Source organism: Sus scrofa, chromosome 5 (genome assembly GCF_000003025.6).
Source record: "Sus scrofa isolate TJ Tabasco breed Duroc chromosome 5, Sscrofa11.1, whole genome shotgun sequence".
NCBI lineage: Eukaryota > Metazoa > Chordata > Mammalia > Artiodactyla > Suidae > Sus > Sus scrofa.
In genome coordinates, this window is record NC_010447.5 from 35,020,848 (window position 1) to 35,045,816 (window position 24,969).

The 24,969-nt window shown below is 38.0% G+C and overlaps 1 protein-coding gene across 1 annotated transcript in view; it reads right to left on the reverse strand.

The window, feature by feature from the left end:
- The window catches only part of PTPRR (protein tyrosine phosphatase, receptor type R), a 253,581-nt gene that overhangs the window by 225,878 nt on the left and 2,734 nt on the right, over window positions 1-24,969 (reverse strand). Inside the window, 1 exon segment of the mRNA XM_021091990.1 lies at window positions 1,923-2,221. Within this exon segment, the coding sequence (XP_020947649.1) occupies window positions 1,923-2,221 (299 nt within the window).

Consider the following 24,969-nt stretch of genomic DNA (forward strand, 5'->3'; position numbering starts at 1 on the left):
TTCCTCAAATACACATACACACACACACACCCTAGCCACACAAACATACCAGTTACTCCACCAAAATCATTTAGCAGCTGGACTATTTTACTTTTATTCTCTACTTTCCATTTCTAAATCTCTTTTCTGTATAGAATGCACCTTCAAACCAGCTGATACCTGATTAAATATTTGACCCTCTGCTTTTCAAGTAAGCTGAACATTATTGACTGATGGAAAAAAAACTCCATTTCCCTGGTTTTCCTACTAAATCACCATGTGCATAAGTAACGTAAGTGGACTACAGGAAATATTAGCACTAGCAATTGTTGCACACCCCCAGCATGGTGAGAGACTAGATCAAGAGAGGTTAGGGGAGGCTAATGCAGCAAAATTCCTGTAGTCCCCATGTCATCATCACCCCAAAGAAAAAGCGCACCTTCTTCAGGAATCTCCAAATCACAAATGATATAAACGTGAGATGCCCTCCCAGAATTCCTCATGGATGCCTTTTACCCTCCATGATGTTAAATTAACTAGACAGTACATGACATTACAAGCTAGAACAAACCTCCTGATCTATAATTCGCAATGACTTTAAGAGCTGATGACTATGGCGGTATGATGGTCACTAGAGGAAATATCTCTCCCAAGCCAGAGCATTAGTGCAGGCATATCCAGATACGGCGACATCATTAACATCATTTGTCTTCGCTCACTAGACAGAGTGCATGGCTTTCACCTTCAGAACATCTGTTCCTCATGTAAATGCAGAAAATTTGTGCAAGCATTTCAGCAGGCCAAATGACCCACATATTTTCTCTTAACAAAAGCTCATCTTATGGTCTCAATTTATAATTTTTATTGAGTTACCGACATTTCCCGCAGACATTTCCCCAGCAAAACCAGAGACTCCATGTCACCTGTCTCTATTTCTAGATACCCCAAATGATGGCTGGATCGTAATGAATATTCAATGCATGCTAGTTGCAAAGATCAATGAGTGGAGCTTTGATTCTCAATACTAAGTTGCATGTCCTATATGAAGTAGATTAAAAAATGAGGGGAGGGGAAATCTTGTTAAATTTAATGATATCAGATTTACAAAGAAATTGCCAAAATGCAAACATTGTTTCATTGAATCATCTTGCCTTAAAAGTCAACATATCTGATTATGTTTGAGGGCAGAAATGCAATTAATAACAATTTAGCTACTATTTATCATTTTAATGTGGGTCCTCCTGTTGTAATTTTAAACTTGAGAGAGATTATAGTCCAAACAGTGTATCAACCTCACCATGTTCTTAAACTATGATACTTCCACAAACTGGGAACCTCCGGCCTGGGTTACATACCCTAAGAATATAAACAATAGAACCATTACATCATCTTGATTAATAAAGGGTAATGCTTGTTCAGCAATATCAGGAATGTTATCCATCAATTACTTCCAAACCATCTCACCTCCTCCAGTTACAGAAAACTACCCTCTCTCTACATCAACCCCTCCCTTTCAGCATCTCTTTATTTCTCACGATTTGAATCAAGTGACTACAAGATCGTCAGTAAGTTTTATTTATATAAACTGAGATTAAGGCCTATCTGCTTAGAAGAGATCAGCACAGATGGCAGGAGGCTCAGTACAGGATATGATCTAGTAAAACTATAAAGACTTCCTAAAGCGATATTTTTATTTGATTATTAAGCACGTTCTGTGCACCGTGCATTGTGCTGTGCACAGAGAATACAGACAAGGTTTCTTATTTTATAGGCTTACGTTCAAGAGGAAGCCAAAAGGTAATAATCAAGTAACAAAAAAGAAATACTAGAGAATGAGTAAATAATCATTGCAATTCAGTGATAATTTTGATCATTAGATTTTTTTGTTTTTTAAGCATCAACCACAGAGGAAAGCATCAGCATTAGTTAAATGCAATACTTACCACCACAATTACATTTGCTGCTGGGATTGGAAGGTTTTCCACTTCAAGGTCTTGACCAGCCATGGCCAACAGATTGAGAGATGGGTCATATGCAGGTCTAGGAAATGCTGAATTAACAATTGGGTGCTGTTTGCTTATCTGAGCGCCAGAAGAGGAATGGTAGCTGTGCCTATATATCTTTTGTGGAGCTATATCCAGACTCTTCTCAAGATCTTGCGAATGATGATAAACGAATGCTGGCTTCCCACTCTTCTTCTGATGAACTGCCAAAAAGTGATCATTATTTCTTGAAAGGCACCCTGAAAGTAGAAGACATGAAAACCAAAGACCTCATTCAGTAAGACGAATAAAATAACTGATAAAGAGAATCACCCTTTCTTAAGGAGCTTTAAAACTTGCGAAGGACTTAAATCTGTTAGTTTCCATTTTTGTCCCAACAAAGAGAACACACCTGGTGGCATCTCAGAAACTCTGGGTGGACAGAAGTGGGTAGAGTTTGAAAAGGTCCTATTTATGAGATATTCTAATGCCTCTTTTAGTCAGGAATTTCCTCCTTTATCTAAACGCATGGTTCTCACTCCCTGTTGAACATCTCTTCCTAGATGTCCTATCTCTTTCTCAAATGACATCTATTTATATCATATTCAAGATTTCATCCCTTTAACAAGATGCATTTCATACTTTATGTTGTGCTTCTTTTATCCTACTTATGTTATAATCAACTACGTGTAATTTTTAAAATACTTGTAAGCCGTTTTAAGCTGACTGAGGATGGGAATCCGAGTATACTCATGGTGGGAGCAACTTCCAGTTGTGCAACAATATCCATTCTCTCCTTCTTACTGAGTAACATGGCCATCCAGATAAAGTAACACATTCGTCTTTATTTCTTCTAATATCCATTGGCTTGAATAACTCTTTTTCCTCTTTGTCATTGGCCACAGGAGGAAATAGACGGCATATACATGTGAGTTGAAAGAATATCATCAGGTCAAACACCAACTGGAAAAGCAAACTTAACATCTTCTCTAAAGATGATAAGCAGATCGAACAGATCACAATATAGTAATACCACCTACACAGTGCCTCGCAACCCTAAGCATCACAGATTTTTCCCTCTGTATGCCTATGGCAACAATAAACTGCACAAATGCTGCCCTTAGAGGATTACACACCTTTTTTTATGAGAATTCTGAAGTGCCTAAATTCTTACTGAATATTTATAGCAGAAGAATTGCTAGTTTTTACCGCTTTTTCCCCTCTATCGAGCCTCTGAGACCAGCATATATTTCCAGCACCTTCAGCAATTCTGTCTTACCCATGTGCTTTTACCTTTCTCTTAGGGATACAAAGACAGGTAAAATTTTTTTTTTTCCAATCAACTCAAGTGTTTTCACCATGATGTAATAATTTTGGAATCACTGGGTATCAGTGTCTTTAGGGTTTTCGATCATTCAAATCACAAGTATATTTCATGTGGACTCTGAAATAGTAAAAGAAATTAATCTTCATGTCTTCAATTCTTAGCATGCTGAACAGACTGCAACTTTTTTTCCAAAAAGAAATCAAGCTGCCATAATTTGCCAAATATGATAACTGGATAGTGTGACCTTGAAATAAATGTAAACTTTGTTTCTCTGAATGAAATAAGAGTTCTTCTAATTTGGATATGAAATTGTCATTAGGAACATATATAATATGAACAGTGTACTTCACTGTTGTTAAGCTTACAGTGTGTTGTTATTAATAGAAAGTGATGCTACAATGTTTTAGATGTCTATTAACTTTCTGACCACAAATGTTCATTTAGTAATTTACTTACAGTAATTTACTAAATGATACTATAGCATCCTATAGAGTTTCTATACTAGAGGTGAGCACTCTGTTCCCTCCCCTCATAGAGGACTGAGTCAGATATTGTGAAGAGCAACAAAGAAGTGGTTAACTTGGGGTGAAGAAAGAGAATGGACATATTCTTTTTAATCCTAGTTGACTTTTTAAACACTCCTAATTTAAAGATGGTCCCTTGTTTTGGGAAAGGCATACTGTATGTTTGAATGAATCTGAGTATCTCACTTCAGGGACTGGCTCTCCTACCAAAAAGAGGAATCTGTAACATTCAGTAGCAAGCAAACTTACCTAACATGACATTGCTACCAAAATAGGCATGTTAGTAAAAATTAACATGAAAAAAAGCTTGCAAGTCCTTGCAATATTTGGGAAGCAAAAAAACCCAAAAAAGATAGTGGGGGGTGGTGAAGAATTTCAATAAGAAAGAGAAGCAGCTTAGTAGATCAGAGAATGCAGATTTCTGAGAAGGAAAAATGAATGAAGAACAGAGGAAATTACACAACTATCTTCAATCTTTCTTTTAATGGTATCAATCAGAGAAAAGCATTTCAGATCCATTTTATTTAAATAGAAAATAGGTGAGTCCAACTAACAAATGTCACTTGTGCTAAAACTAGCCTACAGGGAAAGGTAAAAAACAAAAAAATCGAATTTTAAGTGCAACTGAAACACGACTAAAATTTCCTAGCCCTATCAGTTGTACATGTGAAAAAACTTAGTTCTGCCTTGTCCTGAAGTAATGAGAACCAAGCTGGCAGCATAGTATTAGGAACCTCACCAGAGCCCTTAACTAAGAAAAAGTTTGTCTAAGTGTTGTGCTTATTAGATCCCTGCATCAGAACTACCTGGAATATTAAGATGCAAATTCCCACATTCTAGCCTCAAACTACCATAGCAGGATCTCTGGAAATGTAGCCTATGAAACTGGATTTCTAATTAAATGTTTCACACATTCAAACTCGAGTTAAGGATTACTGAGCTAGTATGTGGAATAAATTTTATCTTGTCTTCGAAGGTATCTAGTAGATATTTAGAGAACACTCCAATCAAGTACACCAGAATACACAATCTTTTCCAACACACTTGGAACATTTACCAAGATAGACCATATCATAAAACATTTAGCACATTTTATTTTATTTTATTTTTTTTTATTATTATTTTCCCACTGTACAGCAAGGGGGTCAGGTCATCCTTAGATGTATACATTGCAGTTACAGTTTTTTCCCCCACCCTTTCTTCTGTTGCGACATGAGTATCTAGACATAGTTCTCAATGCTATTCAGCAGGATCTCCTTATAAATCTATTCTAGGTTGTGCTTTAGCACATTTTAAAAGAACAGAAAATACACAAAGCATATTCTCCAACCATAACGGAAGTAAACTGGTATCAGTAACATAGGTAAATAAGAATATTTCCAAACACTTGGGTATTAAACAATAACTTTCAAAGAATCTACAGGTCAAAGAGCAATCACAAGACAAATCAGAACATAGTTTAAACTGAACTTAAAATATGACACCATAATTTATGGGATGCAGTAGAAGCACTGCTTAGAGGAACATTTATAGCATAAATGGTTACGTTAGAAAAAGAAGAAAGGTATCAAATGAATAACCTGAGCCTCCACCTTAAGAACCTAGGAGAAAGAAGAGCAAAATAAATGTAAAGCATGCAGAGGAAGGAAATTAAAAAGTTAAGAGAGGAAATAGCTACACTGAAAGCAGGAAAATAATAGAATCAATGAAACAAAACCTGCTTCTTTGAAAACATCAATAAATTGATAAAACTCTAGCAAGAATGACAAAGAAATAGAGAAGACACAAATTACCAATATCAGATGAAAGAAAGATTATTACCACACACCCAACAGACGTAAAAAGGACAACAAGGGAATACTATGTATAATCTTTTACATACACATTCGATAACTTAAATGAAATGACCAATTCCTCAAACCCCACAAATGAATGGAACTCACCTAAGATTAAATAAAATGAACTGTCCTAAAAATAGAAAAGAAAGTGAACTCCTGCATAAATTTTTTTGCTGAAAAAGAACTCTTTAGGATCGAGCAAAATTCAAACATTTAAAGAAAAAAAATCCCTTCAATGCCATACAACCTCTCCCAGAAAATAGAAGAGGAGGGAACACTCCCCCAATCATCTTCTGAGGCCAAATGTCTCTAATAACAAAACTAGAAAAACACAGTACAAAAAAAAAACTATAGCCCAATATCACTCATGATTACAGATGCAAAAATCCTCAAGAAAATTGAATGAAAAAATATATAAGAAGAATAATACACCATAACCAAGTAGGGCTTATCCTGGGAATGTAAGGCTGCTTGGGTATTAGAAAAGCAATGAATGTAACCCATCATATTGACAGTCTAAAGAAGGAAAACCACAATATCACATCAACTGATGCAGAATAAAGCATTTGACAAAATTCACATCAATTCATAGTACAAAAAAAAATTAAGCAAACTAGAAATAGAAGGAAACTTCCTCAACCTTATAAAGGCAGTTGCACAAAACCCCACAGCTAGCATGAGGTTTAATGGTGACAGACTAAATGTTTCCCTCTCTTCAGACAGGGGATAAGGCAAGTATGACACTCTTTCCACTTCTAATAACACTGTACTAAATGAAAGTCCTAGTTAGTGCCATAAAACAAAGAAGCAAAAGGCACACACATGGGGGAAGAAGAAATAAAACTATTCTGCTCTATTTGCAGAGAGCATAATTATCTATATATAAAATCCCAAGGAACTCACCAAAATTTTTATAGAACAGGTGAGTTTAGCAAGTTCATAGACTATAAACCTATAAAAATCTGGAGTACCTATCACAGCTCAGCGGTAATGAACCCGACTAATATCCACGAAGATGCAGGTTTGATCCCTGGCCTTGCTCAGTGGGTTAAGGATCCGGCCTTGCTGTGAGCTGCAGTGTAGGTCACAGACGTGGCTCGGATCTGGCGTTGCTGTGGCTGTGGTGCAGGCCTGCAGTTGTAGCTCTGATTCGACCCCTAGCCTGGAAACCTCCATATGCTGCAGGTACAGCTCTGAAAAACAAACAAATAAATAAATAGTATAAATAAAATAAAATTAATGGGATTTCTATAAGCTAGCAATGCACAGGCGAAAACTGAAATTAAAAATATTTACAACAGTTACAGAAAATAAAATACTTAGGTAAAACCCTAACAAAACATGTATAGGATATATGTGAAAACTACAAAATGCTGAGAAAGTAAAACAAGACCTGAATAAACAGACAGATATACTGTGTTCTTGAATTGGAAGACTCCTCCCAATGAAGATGTTAATTATCCTCAATTACAATAAAAACTCGAGCAGAATTATATAATAATATATATACATACACACAAACACACACACACACACAGATTGATTCTAAAATAGAATAGCTAAAACAATTTTGAAACTGAATAAAGGTGGCAGAATAACACTGCCCAATTCTAAGACTTAACATAAAACTACAGTAATCAAAATAGTGTGGTATTAGCAAAGAAAGAAATACAAAAATCAGTGGTACAGGAGTTCCCATCGTGGCTCAGTGGAAACGAAGCTGACTAGCACCCACGAGGACACAGGTTCGATCCTTGGACTTGCTCAGTGGGCTAAGGATACAGCATTGCCTTGAGCTGTGGCGAAGGTCTCAGACATGTCTTGGATCTCGTGTTGCTGTGGCTATGGTGTAGGCCAGCAGCTACAGCTCCAGTTTGACCCCTATCCTGGGAACCTCCATATGCTGCAGGTGAGACCCTAAAAAGAAAAAAAGATCAGTGGAACAAAAGAGAGTTCAAAAATAGATCCAGAGAAAATATCACCATTGATTTTTGACAAAGATGCAAAAATAATACAGGACAGTCTCATCAAAATGATATTGGAACTACAGGACATTCATTTGCAACAAAATGAATCTTTACACAAACGTCATACAAAAATGAACTCAAAAAGGATCACAGATCTAAATATACATAATGTATAACTAGAACTTTTAGAAGAAAATATAGGAGAAAATCTTTATAATTTGGATTAGGCAAAGAGTTCTTAGATACAACACCAAAAATCACAGTCCATAAGAGATAAAATTGATAAAATGGACTGAATCAAAATTAAAAAGTATATAGCACAGGGAACTATATCTAGTCACTTGTGATGGAACATGATGGAGCGTAATGTGAGAAAAATAGTATATATATATGCGCACACACAAATATATACATATACCCACACATATATACAAAACTGGGTAGCTTTGCTGTACAGCAGAAACTGACAGAACATTGTAAATCAACTATAATAGAAAAAATAAAATCTTTAAAAAATTTTTTTAAATTTTGACTCTGTGAAAGACATTGTTAAAAAAATGAAACAGCAAGCTACAGAGTAGGAGAAAATAACTTCAAATCACATATCCAACAAAAGACCTACAGTGAGAAAAAATAAAGAACCCAAAAAACTCAACAGTAGGAAATCAAACCAATTTAAAAATGGGCTGAAGACTTGAACAGGCCCAATATCAAAGACATATAAATGGCAAACAGGCATATGAATATCCGCCCAGTAAAGAAATGCATATTAAAACTGTGATATGATAACCCTTAGTATTGCTAGAATGAAAAAATATTACAATACTCAGTTCTAGAGAGGATCTGGAGCAACTAGAAGACTCCTCACTTGCTGATGGGAATACAAAATGCAAAGGCACTCTGGAAAACACTTTGGGAGTTTCCTATGAAGTTAAACATACCATATGACCCAGTTATCTCACTTCTGCATATTTGCCCTAGAGAAATAAAAACTAAAAGTCTATAAACAAATTTTTTGTAGCAACTCTATTCATAATGGCTTCCAAATGGAAACAACTTGAATGTCCTTCAATGGATAAATGGAACACATAATGATACATCTATACAATGGAACACTGCTCATCAATTAAAAAAAAATGAACCATTGATCCACAGAACAACTGGGATGAATCTCAAAGGCATTAGGCTGAGAGAAGGAAGACAGCTGCAAAGTCACATGATTCCATTTACAGAACATTCCCGAAAGGAAAAAAACTAGTGGTAGAGGACAATCAATGATTACAAGGGTTTATCCATTAAGGTATGGGGGAGACAGCATGAAGGAGTTTTTGGGGTGATTGAACTTTTCCATATTGTGATTACACGAATCTATACATGTGTTAAAATTCAAAGAACTATACTCTAGAAAAAAAAGCCAATAGACTATGCTAACTATATTATGTTTTTAAGCTACTTTTTTTTAAAACTCAAAACTGTATCAAAACATTTTTTCATCACTAAATGTAAATCTATCTTATGGGAATTCCCGTTGTGGTGCAGCAGAAACAAATCCGACTAGTATCCATGAGGATGTGGGTTTGATCCCTGGCCTTGCTCAGTGGGTTAAGGACCCAGCATTGCCAGGAGCTGTGGTGTAGGTTGCAGACGTGGCTTGGATCCTGAGCCGCAGTGGCTGTGGTGTAGGCCAGCAGCTGTTGTTTTGACCCCTAACCTGGAACATCCATAGGTCTCGGGTGTGGCCCTAAAAAGCAAAAAACAAAAAATAACAACAACAACAAAAAAAACCAGCCTCAAAACCGAAAAACCATCTCACTAACAAATGAGTGATAAACATATCAGCATAACCATAAAAGCAGTTTTAGTATATGTGTTTGGGAAGGGGGCAAAAGTTAGATTTAACTGGATTGAGGATTAAGTGAGAGATAAATAAGCAAAGACATATATAACAACTCTTGCAACAAGTCTGGGTGTGATAAGAGATGACAGGGTATTTTTAGGAAGGGAAGATAGGAGAGATTTTAGTACCGTTAGAGGGAAGGAGCTGGTTGAGAAGGAATGGTGGAAAATACAGGAGAAGGCAAATGGAATAGTGAGTAGGCTAAGCTCCCCCAGAAGACTAAAGAGGGGTATTTCTTCTGTTATAACATGGGGGTAGGGGAGAGGTGAGAAGATGAAACCTGTTAATGGATTTGGTTGTGGAAGCTGAGCAAGTTATATTCTGATGGCTTCTATTTTCTCTGTGCAGGAAGGGATAAAATCATCTCATAAGAGAGAGAGGGTGCTGGAGGAAAGATAGGATGGTCCAGGAGAACGGAGAAGGGCTGAAACAGCTCTTATAAAGAACAAAAAGGTTGATACAAGATGTGGAATAGAATTCCTCATCTTCACTGAATGCTCAGTGACAATTTTCTCCACTTCCAAGGGACAGTTTCTCTCAAAGAATGTTTAGCAAATAGCTTGTCAAAGGTACTTATCTGCATTTAAAATAAAAGTATGTTTATCACAGAAGCAACATTTATCTGTGAATACCCGTTTCGATGGTCATAAAATTCCACAACTGAAATTTCATTCTGGATGTGACCTTGATAACCTCAGAAAATGTCTTTAACAGAGAAAAAAGAGAAATGTATGCGACTACGATGGTGAGTTAGAGCACCTTATGATTCATTATTTCAAATTCAGAGTTAGCAATTCCTGGAGGCATAAGGTAGAATGGCCTTGCATACACCCTCTCAGAATACATCCTTGTATTGCAACTTGTTTAAATCAGTGTCAGTGACTTGTGAAAGGAACGAAAGGATGAAACAGTGGTCACCAAAGAGACCTGAAAAAGTGAACAATCAAAAAAAGGCAACTTTGTTCTCTGATCATTTTGTAAAAAGACAGTCGTTGTTCTTCAAAGATTGCCAGCACTCCTCTAGGAAGGAGATGTAAATGGATAACATCGAGGAAGTCCCTTGGGAGTTTCTACATGAGAAATGACAAAGTTCTCATTTGATTTGTAAATGCCTCTCAGGAAAAGTTAAAAATACACGGGCGTGCCAGTGAAAAGTTTACTTAGAAAATATCAACTAATAGTACTGAGAAAGGAGAGAAATATACTTTTTTTTAAAAAAAAGCAATGATTTTCTTTTCTGTGGAAAGGTTCCTTTGTGCCGTATATTATATTCCAGATAGAGTTTTGTCTGGATATATGCCCAAGAGTGGGATTGCTGGGTCATATGGTAGTTGTATGTATAGATTTAGAAGGTACCTCCATACTGTTCTCCATAGCGGTTGTACCCACTTACATTCCCACCATCAGTGCAGCATTTTCTCTACACACCCTCCAGCATTTGTTATTCGTGGACTTATTAATGATGGCCATTCTGACTGGCGTGAGGTGGTATCTCATGGTAGTTTTGATCTGCATTTCTCTAATAATCAGTAATGTTGAGCATTGTTACAAGTGCTTGTTACAAGTGCTTGTTGCTGTATATCTTCCTTGGAGAACAGACTTGTGGTTGCCAAGGAGGAAGGAGAGGGAGTGGGAGGGACTGGGAGCTTGGGGTAAATAGATGCAGAATGTTGCCTTCGGGATGGATTAGCAATGGGAGCCTGCTGTGTAGCACTGGGAACTCTGTCTAGTCACTTACGATGGAACATGTAATGTGAGAAAAAAGAATGTATACATGTAAGTGTAACTGGGTCACCAGGCTGTACGATAGAAAAAAAACATATATATACATATATATATATATAAAGCACTGGATTAAGAGATGAGGGACCTAGATTGTAGCTTCAATACCACTTCCCTCTCATCTATGTGAACTTGAGCACGGCTCCTCAACAGCTCTGAGCCTGAGTTTCCTCATCAGAAAATGATGGTAGTTCTTGTACATCTACAACCAGATTAGAAATATACTCCAGTAAAAGAGAACCTCGATTCAGTTAGATTTCTCAGCATGCTGATATTTTCTAAAGAGGTAAATTTTTCCATAAGTACAAGACAGTACCATTTGGGAACTTAAAGAAGCAGGGTTTCTGGAAGCGATATCCTTGGATGTATCCAGTGGGGCTATAATTCTATTGGTGGCAATGCTAACCCATGAGGTCACCACAGCAAGAATCTCCAATCAGAAGCACCCACAGCAATAGCACTGAATCTTCCTGGTGAACCCTTCAGCCTCCCCAACATGTGACAACTGAGGTCTGGTAGGATAATCTTTCAGGTAGAACATAACACTCACTCCTACTAATCTTAAAAGCAAATTACATCAGTGGTTTGAAAGACTCCATTATGGCTCTGTCTACATAGGAAGCCAATTTTGTAAAATTCAGTTTGTACATCTTAGTTATGTTCTGACAGCATACGTTATATGTATTATACATATATTTATACGTGCTCATATTTGTTTTATATCCTGACACCAAAAAAGCAATTTGACAGAAAAGCTTCCTCTTCAGATCAGTAATTCTGCCATAAAGAATAAAATAAAATGACTATTTCTAAAAGATAACAATTAGAAAATTTAATTGAATGTAATTGAATTATATTTACAGAAATTGTAAACAATCATGGGCCCTCCAAAAAAGAGCCTGTTATTGAAGGAACACCTCTTTCCAGAAGTGTTTTTCCTAAAATCTAGTCTATGCATTGGTCTCTGGGATGGAAAACCATAATCCTATGAGGAAGCTCTGTGTCTTCCTCTGATACTATTTAAATGCTTCGCGTGTCTGACCAGTGATGTGTCCAGTATATCTATAATAAAAATGAAAAAACAACACCAAAGTAACTAGTCTCTTTTATAGAGCTGCCTCTATTCTTCTCTACGTAGGAAAGGACCTGAAGCCTACAATAAAGAATTATTTTAATTAAGACACCTTGTAGACTTTCCCTGCATATTCTTTGATACACACACTCCCTCATATTCCCTCAAATATGCCACTAGAAAATGTGGTTCCTAACTCCCACTTACAGCTCACTGTAACTACTCTGGGTGTCCCTCGATTCTCCCTATTTATCTCTTCCATCCAAAGTTGAGCTGCTCAGTGGAAAACTCTATCTGGGACTCACAGAATTGACAGCCATTTCAGGACAAATCCACTGTGTGCCAATATGCTGGTCACAAAGTTACCATGAAAGGGTTTCATGTTTCCTGAATTTTTTTTTTTTTTTTTTTTTTGCCCAGCTTTCATAGCATTATATTTCATCTTATAAATAAGCATTACAGAGTGGAATATAATACAATTAGGACCACACCCTTTGGAAGAGTGTGACTAGACATAAATCCTAAAGAAGAAATGGGGTGAAAACCACTGGGGCTTGGATGCTGCTAGAGAAAGTGAGTTTCACACTGGCTCAGACAGAGGCCATCAGACACTCCCCAGTTCTTGAAGAACTGAATCAAAGGATGCTTGCAGGGGAGGTTGACAGGATTGAATGCTACTACCTCTTAAATTCTCCACGGCCATCAAAAGAAGACCTTCATCAAGATACGCCCTCTGGGGAAATGCGGAAGTGGGGGAAATGATCACATGGCTAGAAAGCTGAGAAACACTAGCCTTTGCAGAAATCATTGTAATTGAGTTCTATCAGCACCGACTAAGGAAGCACTCTGTGCGTTTGTAAAATCTAATTGTTATGCCTCAGTCATTGTTATGCAAACAGTTAAAATATTGTTTCTGAATCCTTATAGGAATTATAAACTATTACCATCATTTTCATAGTAGAGTTCTTCAGATGACTTGAAAGCTGGACCCCAATTGCAAGACAAAGAAAAAGAAACAGCTGTTTTAAGAATAATTCTCATAGTAGCTTAGGAATTATATGAAAACACAGCAATCTGAACACTAGAGCATATAAAACTTAAAATAATATCATAGTAGTGATACCTCGGAGCCATAAATGGCCAAGTATTAGGGCAAGAGGAGGGTGAAGAAGGAGATCCAGAGTGGCCACCTGAAGAGACCCTGTCCTGGTCTCCTTTGCCTGCATTTAGGGATTTGGGGGCACATGGTAGGCCCTTCAGGTTGATACTTCCAATCCATCCTGTCTTAGTCCCTTCATCCATCACTTGAAAGTAACGACACTGGTCCATACAATTAACAGCTGCTTTTAGCAGGAGTGGATCAGTGTGTCACATCTTTTCTAAAATAGAGCTAGTCGAGGAAAGACCTCTCCTGCAATGAGAAGCAAGAGCTACACACTTTAACTGCGATGGAGAGGAGGGAGAAAGTGGGAGGTTGGGGTTCAGCCTGAGCACACAGCTCCAGAGGGTGAACTTCAAGACATCAGGGTGGGAGAGGGGCGAGGGGCTACCAGCAGCGGGGGCTGATGCTGTGGGCTGAAGTATGGGAGACCTCAGGCACCTGTGCTTCAGGCACAGGGAAGAACTCTGCACCCACTGGGGACTTATGCCGACTCACTAGAACTTAACATGAGGGGAGGCAGGATGCATAATCCCCAGAATGCATGTGTGGAAACTCTGAATCCATGAAGCACCCCTTTCCCCTGCCACGCACACTCCAAAGGCAAGTGGACCTGGCTTTCAAACTGAAGTGTGCAAACCATGAGACACATGGAGTTTTCAAGGCATCCATGGATATGGAGAGGGCTCAGCCTTAGAAGTGGGATGTTTTGGCCCCTGTTGGACGTTGTTCATTGAGATGGTTTGCAGAATGAGGCAGCAGGGGAAATGATACTACAAATCCTACTCAAGTCCTAAGGCTGAGAGATACTTTACCGGAAAGGTTGCCAATGATTGCAATACCTCTGGTAGCTAGAGGATTTTTTTCTCTTAAGCGCTTCAGTTTGGAAAACAGCATTTATTTCCTCCAACATAAACATGCTAGTTATGAGCATTTTTAAATTTATAAGGCAGAGATTCTATTAGTATTTTTTAATTGGTGCAGGTAAATTTGATTTTCACGACAGGCACTCTTCACAAAAACAGGCTTTAAAGTGATTTCTTTGTAATGGGCTGACAGTCAGTATGCACATTTTTTTCTTTTCAAGCATGGAACTTGACACATAGGACCAATGAAAGTTTTTACATGCTACTATGATAATTCTTACAGCTACAAGCTACTGAAGTATTCAATGCTCCAGCCCCCATGCCCTGAGGTCTTATAAATTAACTCTTTAAATCCTCAAACCACCCTGCGAGGGAGTTATTATGGTATTAGCCTTATTTCTCTGATAAGAAAAGGGAAGCAAAGAAAATTTAAACATTAAATAGCAGAGATGGGATTCAAAACCAGGTAGTCAGATTCTAGAGCCTAAGTTTTTTATTTTTACTATGCTTCATAAGCGAGAGTATATTTTTGCTGTATCTACAGTACGAAGATGTCATTTCAAACATACTTTCAATCTTAAAGGGTGCGAAGATTATCTAATAGAAAGCTTTGGGGACAGAGTTTGCACATCATAGGGATTTAGGAAATAGTTATTTGCATTTTCCTTCTTTTCTTATAATGAAATTTGTCTCTTCCCTATGAAATTCAATGTTTATCCTGAGAGGAAACTTTTATTATATTTCACAGCTTCAGTTAATGCCCAGATTTAGGAATTAGAAACAGCATGAATAAATTTATAATTCAAGCACTCTAAATATGAGCCATTCCCAGTTTGAGGAAATAAGTCACTCAAATAACCAATGGACACCTAATGGGAAATTCTGATGCTCTGGAGAGACAGAGATGCCCAGGGATGCTGATGAGAGCCAGGCCCAACTGGACCAGACCTATGAACACCTGGGAGAATTCCCTTGGGGAGCTTCTTAACCACCACAATGTTCAGAGGCACTGAAACATTCCCTGACTATGAACTTGGATTTGCATAGAGGAGGCAAGCACCATGAAAGTTTCCCCAGTGAGTTCTGATTTTTCTAATGGACTGCAGGTCTCCAAGGGAGACAGACTGGAGCTAAACATAAGAGGACATCTGAGACAAAAATCAGGAGAGAAGCCTTGGCAGATCAAGTGTGGCTGGGTCTGGGTACTGGGGAGTGATGAGTAGTTCTATGAACAGGTTGAGGCTGTGTTTGACAATCTCCAATAAAAGGTCTTCCTAGCTCCACGGCCCTTCCTGCTTTTCCGATATGCTCAAACAGCCCTGCCTTCCCCGGTGTCCATAGAACCACAGGCTGTCTTCCATGTGGACCTTGAGCCCAATGGTCTAGAAGTTCCACGAGCTACAAAGAACAAGCAGGAGAGTGTCGGTTGGTCACTAAAGGAGAAGGATTGTCAGAGCAGCAATCCTGGAAGAGGTCCTTATAGCTGTGACTTGCAGCCCTGATCACATGCTTGAACTTCTCACCTTTTCTTGGTCCCTCGAGAGGCTAGTTAGGAGGGTGGCACCTAGGACAAGTCTGGACCATCTGCTAAGCAAGGCAGTGCAATAAGAACCAGATATTTCACATTTATGATGTTTATGAAAATATTACATATTTTCACTCACCATCCGCTACACCCAAGAAAAATTTGCATTTTACATTCATTTAAACAGATACTTGCTAAAGACATATGTTAGATACCATATTTAGATGGCACTTTTAGTTAAGGCATTAGGAGAGAAACTTGAGGGTGAGGTGAATTTTAGGGGGTAGAAAGTCCAATTATTTTTCAAGGGGCTTGGTGGAAGGTGTTGAAGAAGGGCTGAGAGAATGAAATCTGATATTCTGGGCCTGGCCAGGATCTCTCCAGTCTCTCAGTGGCAAAAAGTGGTAAGTGGATGTTTTAGAGCTTCACAGTCCATCACAAACCTCCACATTTAGTAAGGCTCATGCCAAAGTTAGAGGAAAACTATGCAGGTAAGACGTGATTGGAAAACAAAAAAAAACCCCAAAAAACCTTGGAATCCAAGGTCTCTCTTGGGTATGTATGCTTCTCCAGCATTGGCTCAAACACAAAAAGAATGAGAAATTGCTCCAAGATACTAGCTGTCTTCTTGCCATCTGACCTCTCCCACCCCTAATCAAATAATACCTAACATTTACATGGCACTTACATGTAAGACATGTGCAGTTAATTTTACATTTTATTACCCTGTTTAATACACAACAACCCTACACTTGTATAGTACACAGTGCCTTATACTAAGTGAAGTTCAGTCAGAAAGAGAAAGACAAATACCGTATGATATCACTTATATCTGGACTCTAATATATGGCACAAATGAATCTATCTACAGAAAAGAAGCAAACTCATGGACGTGGAGAACAGACCCGTGGCTGCCGAGGGAGAGGGAGTAGGATGGACTGGGAGTTTGGGGTTAGTAGATGCAAACTATTGTATCTGGAGTGGATAAGCTGTATAGGAGAGGGAACTATATCTAGTGTGATGGTACATGATGGAGGATAATGTGAGAAAAAGAATGTGTGTGTGTGTGTGTGTGTGTGAATGACTGGGTCACGTTGCTGTACCGCAGAAACTGACAATATTGTAAATCAACTATAATAAAAATAAAAATATAAAATAAAGAAGAAATTGATAAACAATGAGGTCCTACTGTATAGCACAGGGAACTATTACCCAGTCTCCTGGAATAGACCATGATGAGGAATAATATTTAAAAAATGCATATATATATATATGTATGTATGACTGAGTCACTTTGCCGCATAGCAGAAATTGGCACAACATTGTAAATCAACTATACCTTCATAAAAAAAGGAGAGGAAATTGAGACTTGGAAAGATTAAGTAAATTGCCCTAAGTCACAGACACGGTACGTGATAGTGCCTGGATATTAGCCTGACCACAATATCCCTGCTCTCTTTACCACTACAGAATTCTGCTAATAAGAGTTATCTAAAATATACCACTTTTTCCCTTATTTCAATTTTCTCTCTTCTTCTCTGCTTAAGCTCTATCGCTTCCTTCCAGGAAGAATAAAAACCCTGTTTTAAATGAACAAGACAAAGAAAGTAAATACTTCAACTTAAAACCACACCTTTATATTGACGGATTGATGGCCTTTCAAACCAACTTATTATGATATTATGTTTGGCATCCTTTGCATTTGAGCATCTTTCTCAGGTCAGTGAAAGGAACCCAGGGATGGGAGCTGACTCTGTGCAATTATGCGTATTTTCCCTCCAGTCTCCATCAGGAATTGGGTTGTTACTGTGGAGAAATAGCAGTAGAGTCTTGCTCTCTACATGGTGCTGCACAGGCCAGTACATCACTGTGAGACACTAACTATGTGCTCATTTAATGCTCTTTCCTAAATAATCAGGATTGTAGGGCTGCCTTAAATCATTCTGCACATTCAGGTCAGCAAATGGGCACTGTTTCAGGACTGAAATGGGTTGGGGGGGATTCATATCCCTTCTGAATTTGGCATTTACTTCAGTGCAATTAGACATATTGATCTAGACTGCTGCCTCACATAAACAACTAGTCCTGCTTTGTTGTTGGTCCATGTGGCCACAATTTTAATGGATATCCACATCTTAATAAATTGAAGTCAAATGGGATTTGATTAGGAGAAAAGTCTAGATAGCCAATATGAGTAGAAAAATATTTAAATGGCAAGTGCTAATAGTCACAACATAAGTTTTATAACTGTCATTCTGTGGCAAATACCATCTCAGTAATAGACACTTACACAATTTGGTGAATAACCATTAGGAAATCTGATCTTAAAATAATATTTTACCATTAAAAATTTCAGGCTATTAAAACCCTTTATGTTGGGAAATATCAATGCTACTCTAAGTGTGTCAGCATTTGGAAGTGCTTTGAAGATGAAGAATGAACTCATGGCCAAGTAGGATCTTTAAAAATCATTCTTTAAAAGGAAAAAATGGCTTTATCTACCTTTTGAATCAGGATTCGCACACAGCTTTTAAGAGATGTAATGATATATGGACCATGAAACATAACATCCATATTATCATTACTAATGATGATAATAAATGAGTGTTTGATGTGGGATCCCATCATCTCATAAAAAGTGGCTTTTTCTAATTCATACCAGTTTTTTAGGTATAAGTCTGTTTCCCATAAGAAAAAATGTTTGTGGTTTTATAAAGACTTTGTCTATTCATAAAAAGTGGAAAAAATGTACACAACCATCTGAATACTCGCAAGTTTCTGTGATGGTTTGGGTTTTGTTTGTGGGAGCAAGGGAGGGTTGCATTATTTTTGGTCTTGACTTACTGAACCCACTGACTCACACTCCCACCTGATTCTGCACTTGTAAGTGGCTCATGTTTGCTATTACAAGACAGATGAATACCAATCAGTAATCAGTTAGGAAGAGTTCTGGGTCCATTCCTTAGTGATAACTATCATGCTCTGTATGTTACCTAATTCCCGGATCTGTTTAAAATAAAGACATTGATCTCATTCCCATCCTACAGTAGTCCTAGAAAATCACACAGGAGTGGCTATCTACCTAGGAGTTCAACACACAAGTCCACTACAACTAGCATCATGCCCACGGAACACAGACTTATCTTAAATAGACTGTTTAAATGAAAGCTTTTCTGTCCCATTTCCACTTCTTGGTAACCAATAAATGTAAATTGGATTGAAAGAGCAATAGTAGGAGTTTTGGTCATGAAAATGAAATACCATAATTTATTCTGCCAAATACATCCTGAATATATTCATTCACTGAATATTTCTTTGGCTATATTTGTGGCATCCATAGGCCAGGGATCGAACCCACACCAGAGTAGAGACCTGAGCTACTGCAGTGACAACACTGTATCCTTAACCCCCTGCACCACAGGGGAACATTTATAGATGGCGGACTGGATAATAAGCACAGTTCCATGTCTTTGGTATACAGAGATAAAAGCTACAATTATGGTGTCCTCAAAAAATTTAAATATTCAGGTTAAATGCATTAATAGAGAAATATGTAGGGCCCCAAAGGAAAACCTAGGAAAGCTACTTGAATGATGCAGGGTGTCACAGGAAGGGTTCTCAAAGTAAGCAACGCTCGACTAAGATTTGAGGTTGGAGAAAAAGTTATCTAGAAAAAGTAGGAGAGTATGGGCACTAAAGATAAATTGAACAGTATGTGAAAAGGATGACAGGCATGGCAAACCAAAAGAAATCTATCTTGGTATGATAATAGTGTGCAAAGCAGGGCATGATGACGGGGATTAAGAATGAAGAAAGACTGGCGAGTAAAAGACTTGCCCATGCTGAGTTTGGGTTTATTCTAAGAGAAAAGGAAATAGTTGTGTTAGAGAATTTTACAAAGAGCAAACGTAACTGGGTATGCTTTTCTGAGTTTTACCTCTGACATTATTATGGAAGATGGATATGATGGTTAAGGTAAGATACCATATGAGAAATAAGCACTTATCCCAAGGCAGTGATGTGGACAACCAAAGAGAAGTGTTAGTGAGAAGACTTGGTGACCTTTTGCATGAAAGCAGCAAAGGTAGGGTACGAGTTATTAATTTTGGGCTTGGGTGACTGTGGGGGATCCCAGTGTTATTCACTGTGATAGGAAACATAGCAATAAAAGCAACTGTGATGGGAAATGCTGAGTATTAACAGCTGGATATATATTACTTGTGGGATATCCAATGACTCCTAGGTAACTGTAATTCCTGAATTTCAGGAGAAATATCTGAGACAGAAATATGGATTTAGGAATATTTGATATGTAGGTCTGAATATAATCATCCAGAGAGACTGTATAGAGGGAAAAGAGGTGAAAAAAAGATCAAATACACATGAATTCTAGTGAGCACGGACTATTAAATAATGCTCAGTAGACAACCTGAAAGTACAACTGAGGGATGGCTAGTTCGATAACAGAGAAGCTAGAAACTAGTGGCCGTGGAAATCAATGAGGAGAATTTTCAAAATTCAGAAAGACACCAAATTAGATAAACACTGTAAATACTGATTGATAAGAAAAATTACATTCACCCATAGGATAACAGGATGAAGATTAGAGTTGGCAGAGAAGTAGCTGAAAAACAAAGAACTGAAGTTCTGAATGTGGATAATGCATCCTAGAATTTTTAGAAGGTCCTAGTTAGGGTGTGATCTCCGATAGAATATGTAATTTCTATGGTGCTAGGAATGGGTGGTCTCAAATATATATATACCTCTTAAATGCCAAAGAGGCAGACAGGTTTATCCTAGCACTTTAATCCCTGCTTATAAATTAGCTGTTATGTATCCTCTCTTATTACCATAGCCATTCTCATATGTAAAAGGCATTTTACTAAGAGGTGAAAACACAGCCAACCAGCAAAGCATTTGGGCTGTACAACATCTGACAACCAGTTGCAAGGAGTTTGCTACTGAGTTGATCAGTAGTTCAAGCCCATTCTTAGTTGCCCTTCAGTCCCCAACAGTAGCAAAACCTGAGATGGTATATCCCCTGGGCATGTGAAGCTCCTGGGGAGCAACTTGAGTTTTGGATGAATGAGCTCTGCTGAAGGCCAAGTTGACTAGGTGCCTTGCATGAGTTTCAAGAAGAAATTAATTGCAAAAAGAGAAGATCAGAAATATTATGGTATTGGAGTTTCCATCGTGGTGTAGTGGTTAACGAATCCAACTAGGAACCATGAGGTTGAGGGTTTGATTCCTGGCCTTGCTCAGTGGGTTAAGGACCTGGCATTGCTGTGAGCTGTGGTGTAGGTCACAGATGCAGCTTGGATCTTGCGTTGCTGTGGCTCTGGCGTAGGCTGGCAGCTACAGCTCTGATTTGACCCCTGGCCTGGGAACCCCCATATGCCACAGGAGTGGCCCTAGAAAAGGCAAAAAGACAAAAAAGAAGAAAGAAAGAAATATTATGCTACTGTTTTTATTTATTCAATGTATTTATTTAATCTGTAGTAGCTTTTATGCCAGGTACTGGCCCTCAATGTTAGGCTGGGCATGATCTTCAATGGATACAGCAGTGAACAAAGCAGATAAATAGCTGTGCCTTCAAGGAACTTGACATTTTAATGGGGAGAGAGGGAACCTTATTAATAAAACAAGTATTTAGCTAGATAGTGAAAGACTTCTGGTAAAGTGATAGATGGTGAAAGACTTCTGGTAAAAATGCAAATCAGGGACGGGATAGTGAGGGCTTTGGGGGGGAGGAAATATGAAATATTAATTAGAATAGTCAGTCAGTGAGGGCTTCACTGAGAAAGTAACATTTGAGCAAAGATCTAACATTAAGCCATGGAAATATGGAGGAAGGATATTTCAGGCAAAGAAATAAATAAAACTTTTTGGGGGGTAAGTGCCTGGGATTTTCTTGGAACAGGTAAGGAGACTGCTGTGGCTGGAGAGAGACAAAAAAATGAGGAAAGGAGGGAGAAATGGTATCAGAGAGATAATGGGGGGGAGAACAACAGAACTGGGCCATCTTAAGGACTATGTTGAGTGATTTTTGAACTGGAAAAATGTATTCTGGAGTTCTAATGGCCTCTTCATTGAGAAAAGACATTTTAAAACATATCGTTTTCCTATCTGTCTACCCTTTCCTGCAAGGTAGTGTTTCTGCAAATGACTTCCCTGATTCTCCTGGTCCCATCACAGGAACCCTTCCTTCTCAAAGACTAGAGAAGCTGACTATGCACCTCTCTGCAAATTAAAAGGCATCTTCATAAGACAGATTGAAGGCATTCTTTGTGCTGTCCAGATAGGCCGGAGAGTAAGTACAATGTGGAAATCTGAAAGAACCTTTTCCAAAGCTTGAGGTGAGAGTAATGCATTGAAGTCAGCTTCTGTGTTTTTTAGCAAAATATTCCCCAGGAAAAAGAAAGCTTTTTGAGAATCTGATGATATCCCAAGACACTCACTCCCCTTTGCAACTAAAATATTACCCAATAAATATCATCTCCCTTGCTGAACACTCTCTGACATAAACTACAGCAGTATCTTCTCAGATTCACCTCCTAGAGTAATGACAATAAAAACAAAAATAAACAAATGGGAACCAATTAAACTTAAAAGTTTTTTCACAACAAAGGAAACCCTAAACAAAATGAAAATACAACCCACAGAAAGGAAGAAAATATTTACAAACAAAGCAACTGACAAGAGATTAATCTCCAAAATTTATAAACACCTACTGTAGCTCAATACCAAGACAAACAAACAACCCCATCAAAACATGGGCAGAAGATCTAAACAGACAATTCTTCAAAGAAGACATACAGATGGCCAAAAAACACATGAAAAGATGTTCAACATCACTAATTATTAGAAAAATGCAAACCAAAGCCACTTACACTAGTCAGAATGGCCATCATCAAAAAGTCTACAAACAGTGAATGCTGGAGAGGGTGTGGAAAAAAGGGAACCCTCTTCCACTCTTGGTGGGAATGTAAACTGGTGCAACCACTATGGAAAACAGTATGAAGATTCCTCAAAAAAACTAAAAATAGAATTACCATTTGATCCAGCAATCCTACTCCTAGGCATCTATCCAGGGAAAACCATAACTCAAAAAGATACATGTATCCCAAATGTTCACTGCAGCACTATATACAATAGCCAAGAAATGGAAGCAACATCAATGGCCATGGACAGAGGAGTGGATAAAGAAGATATGGTTCATATATACAAACGAATATCACTCAGCCATAAAAGGAAATGAAATAACGGCATTTGCAGCAACATGGATAGACCTAGAAATTATCATGCTAAGTGATGGTAGTCAGACAGTGAGACTTTACAAACATCATAGGCTATCACTTGTGTGTGGAATCTAAAAAAAGATACAATGAACTTCTTTGCAGCACAGACACTGACTCACAGACTTTGAAAAACTCATGGTTACCAAAGGAGACAGGTTGGGGGGAGGGATGGGATGGAAACGCTGTAAAACTGGGTTATGATGATCATTGTACAACTATAAATATAAAAGTGTATTGAGTTAAAAATAATAAATAACACCTCCCCAAACAGAATTGTTCTTTGGGCAAAGAAAGAAAAAACAACAACAACAACAACAACAACAACAACAAAAAACACTGAAGAAAATAAGCTACCTGTGGCTCTTCCACATAATTTTTTTTAATCATCCATATTATTGGCTTAGCCTTCCTTCTTGGATGTTCCTTGGAGTGCTCTTTTCATCTGCAGTTTATACAGTATGTTGGATCACAGAGGAGTAAAGTACAGTTGGTTAAAAAGGATCTGGCACCACCGTCTCAGTGGTGGCCTCACCTGTCAATCCTACCTGTCAAAACCAGCGTAGAATTTTATCACAATGTGTGATAACAGGCCTGGAAACCCGGGCCTGACTATACCGTTAACTGGCACTGTACTAGCTAAAGTAGTTACTTTACTATCTGCCATTTAATGGATCATAGTACAGCAGGCAATGAGACAGACAACTGACTTTTCTTATTAAGGACATCTATAAGAATCAGCTGAAATGGATAGAGCTGAGTGAATTCTCTAACAAGCTCCATGTTCAGTAATTTGTCGGAGTTATCTTACCCCGATGCTAATTACACAGTATTGTTCCCCCATTCCCTTCTTTGTTCCTGTAGACACCACAAGCAGACCATAGCACTTTTCCCTCTTGAGTCAATCAGAACTGAGGGTTGGTCAGAATTTATTTTTTAAATTTTTCATAGTGACTCAGGCAATCATGACCAAATAAATGGAGATGGCACTTAAGCTGAAAACAGTCTGCTTCCTTATCATTACGAGAATTGACTATATTGAAGTCAACAGTTCCAAGTATGGCTAAGAAGAGCACCCACATCCTGTCAGCCAATTTCTCCCATCCCTAAAGGCTCCAACCAGTCATCAGTCCTATGAGCAAAAAGTAGTTGCTGGTACTCTGGGCATAACTAAAATGGGTCAATTAGCTTTTCAGTCAAAGAGGCTTGACTGTATAGAATTCATTTCCCTTCTTTATAAAACCCGCTTCTATCCTGAGAGGAGAGCCTTCTGTAAGAGAAACAAACGCAGATATTCAACAAGTAGGGATAATGAGTGACTTCCTGATCTTTGTCTTCCCACTCACTTACTTTCTTATTACCTAAATCTACAGGAGCTTAGATCAAGACATCTCTCGTTTGTTTCAGTCCTAATGAAAAGTTCTAACAGTGTTATTTGGATAACTGTGATGAATTTTAATCTGGTGACAGCTTGTGACCCACAAATTGCTGTTTAAATTAAAATGCATTCAAAATGAAAACTGGCAAGACAACCACAATATTAAACTTACAATCTGCTGTGAAAAAACACCTATCAAAAGCACTGTATTAAATAGGAATACAATTAATTGCCATATAGCATCTTGCAACTGAAATCTGAGGATAGCTTTCCATGCATTGCCTTACTAAATTCAAACTGATAAAATAAGTTTTTTTTTTTTTTTGCAAATTAAGAAGTCAAAGTAGAAATGGATTGGTTTGTCTTTGGCAATACACC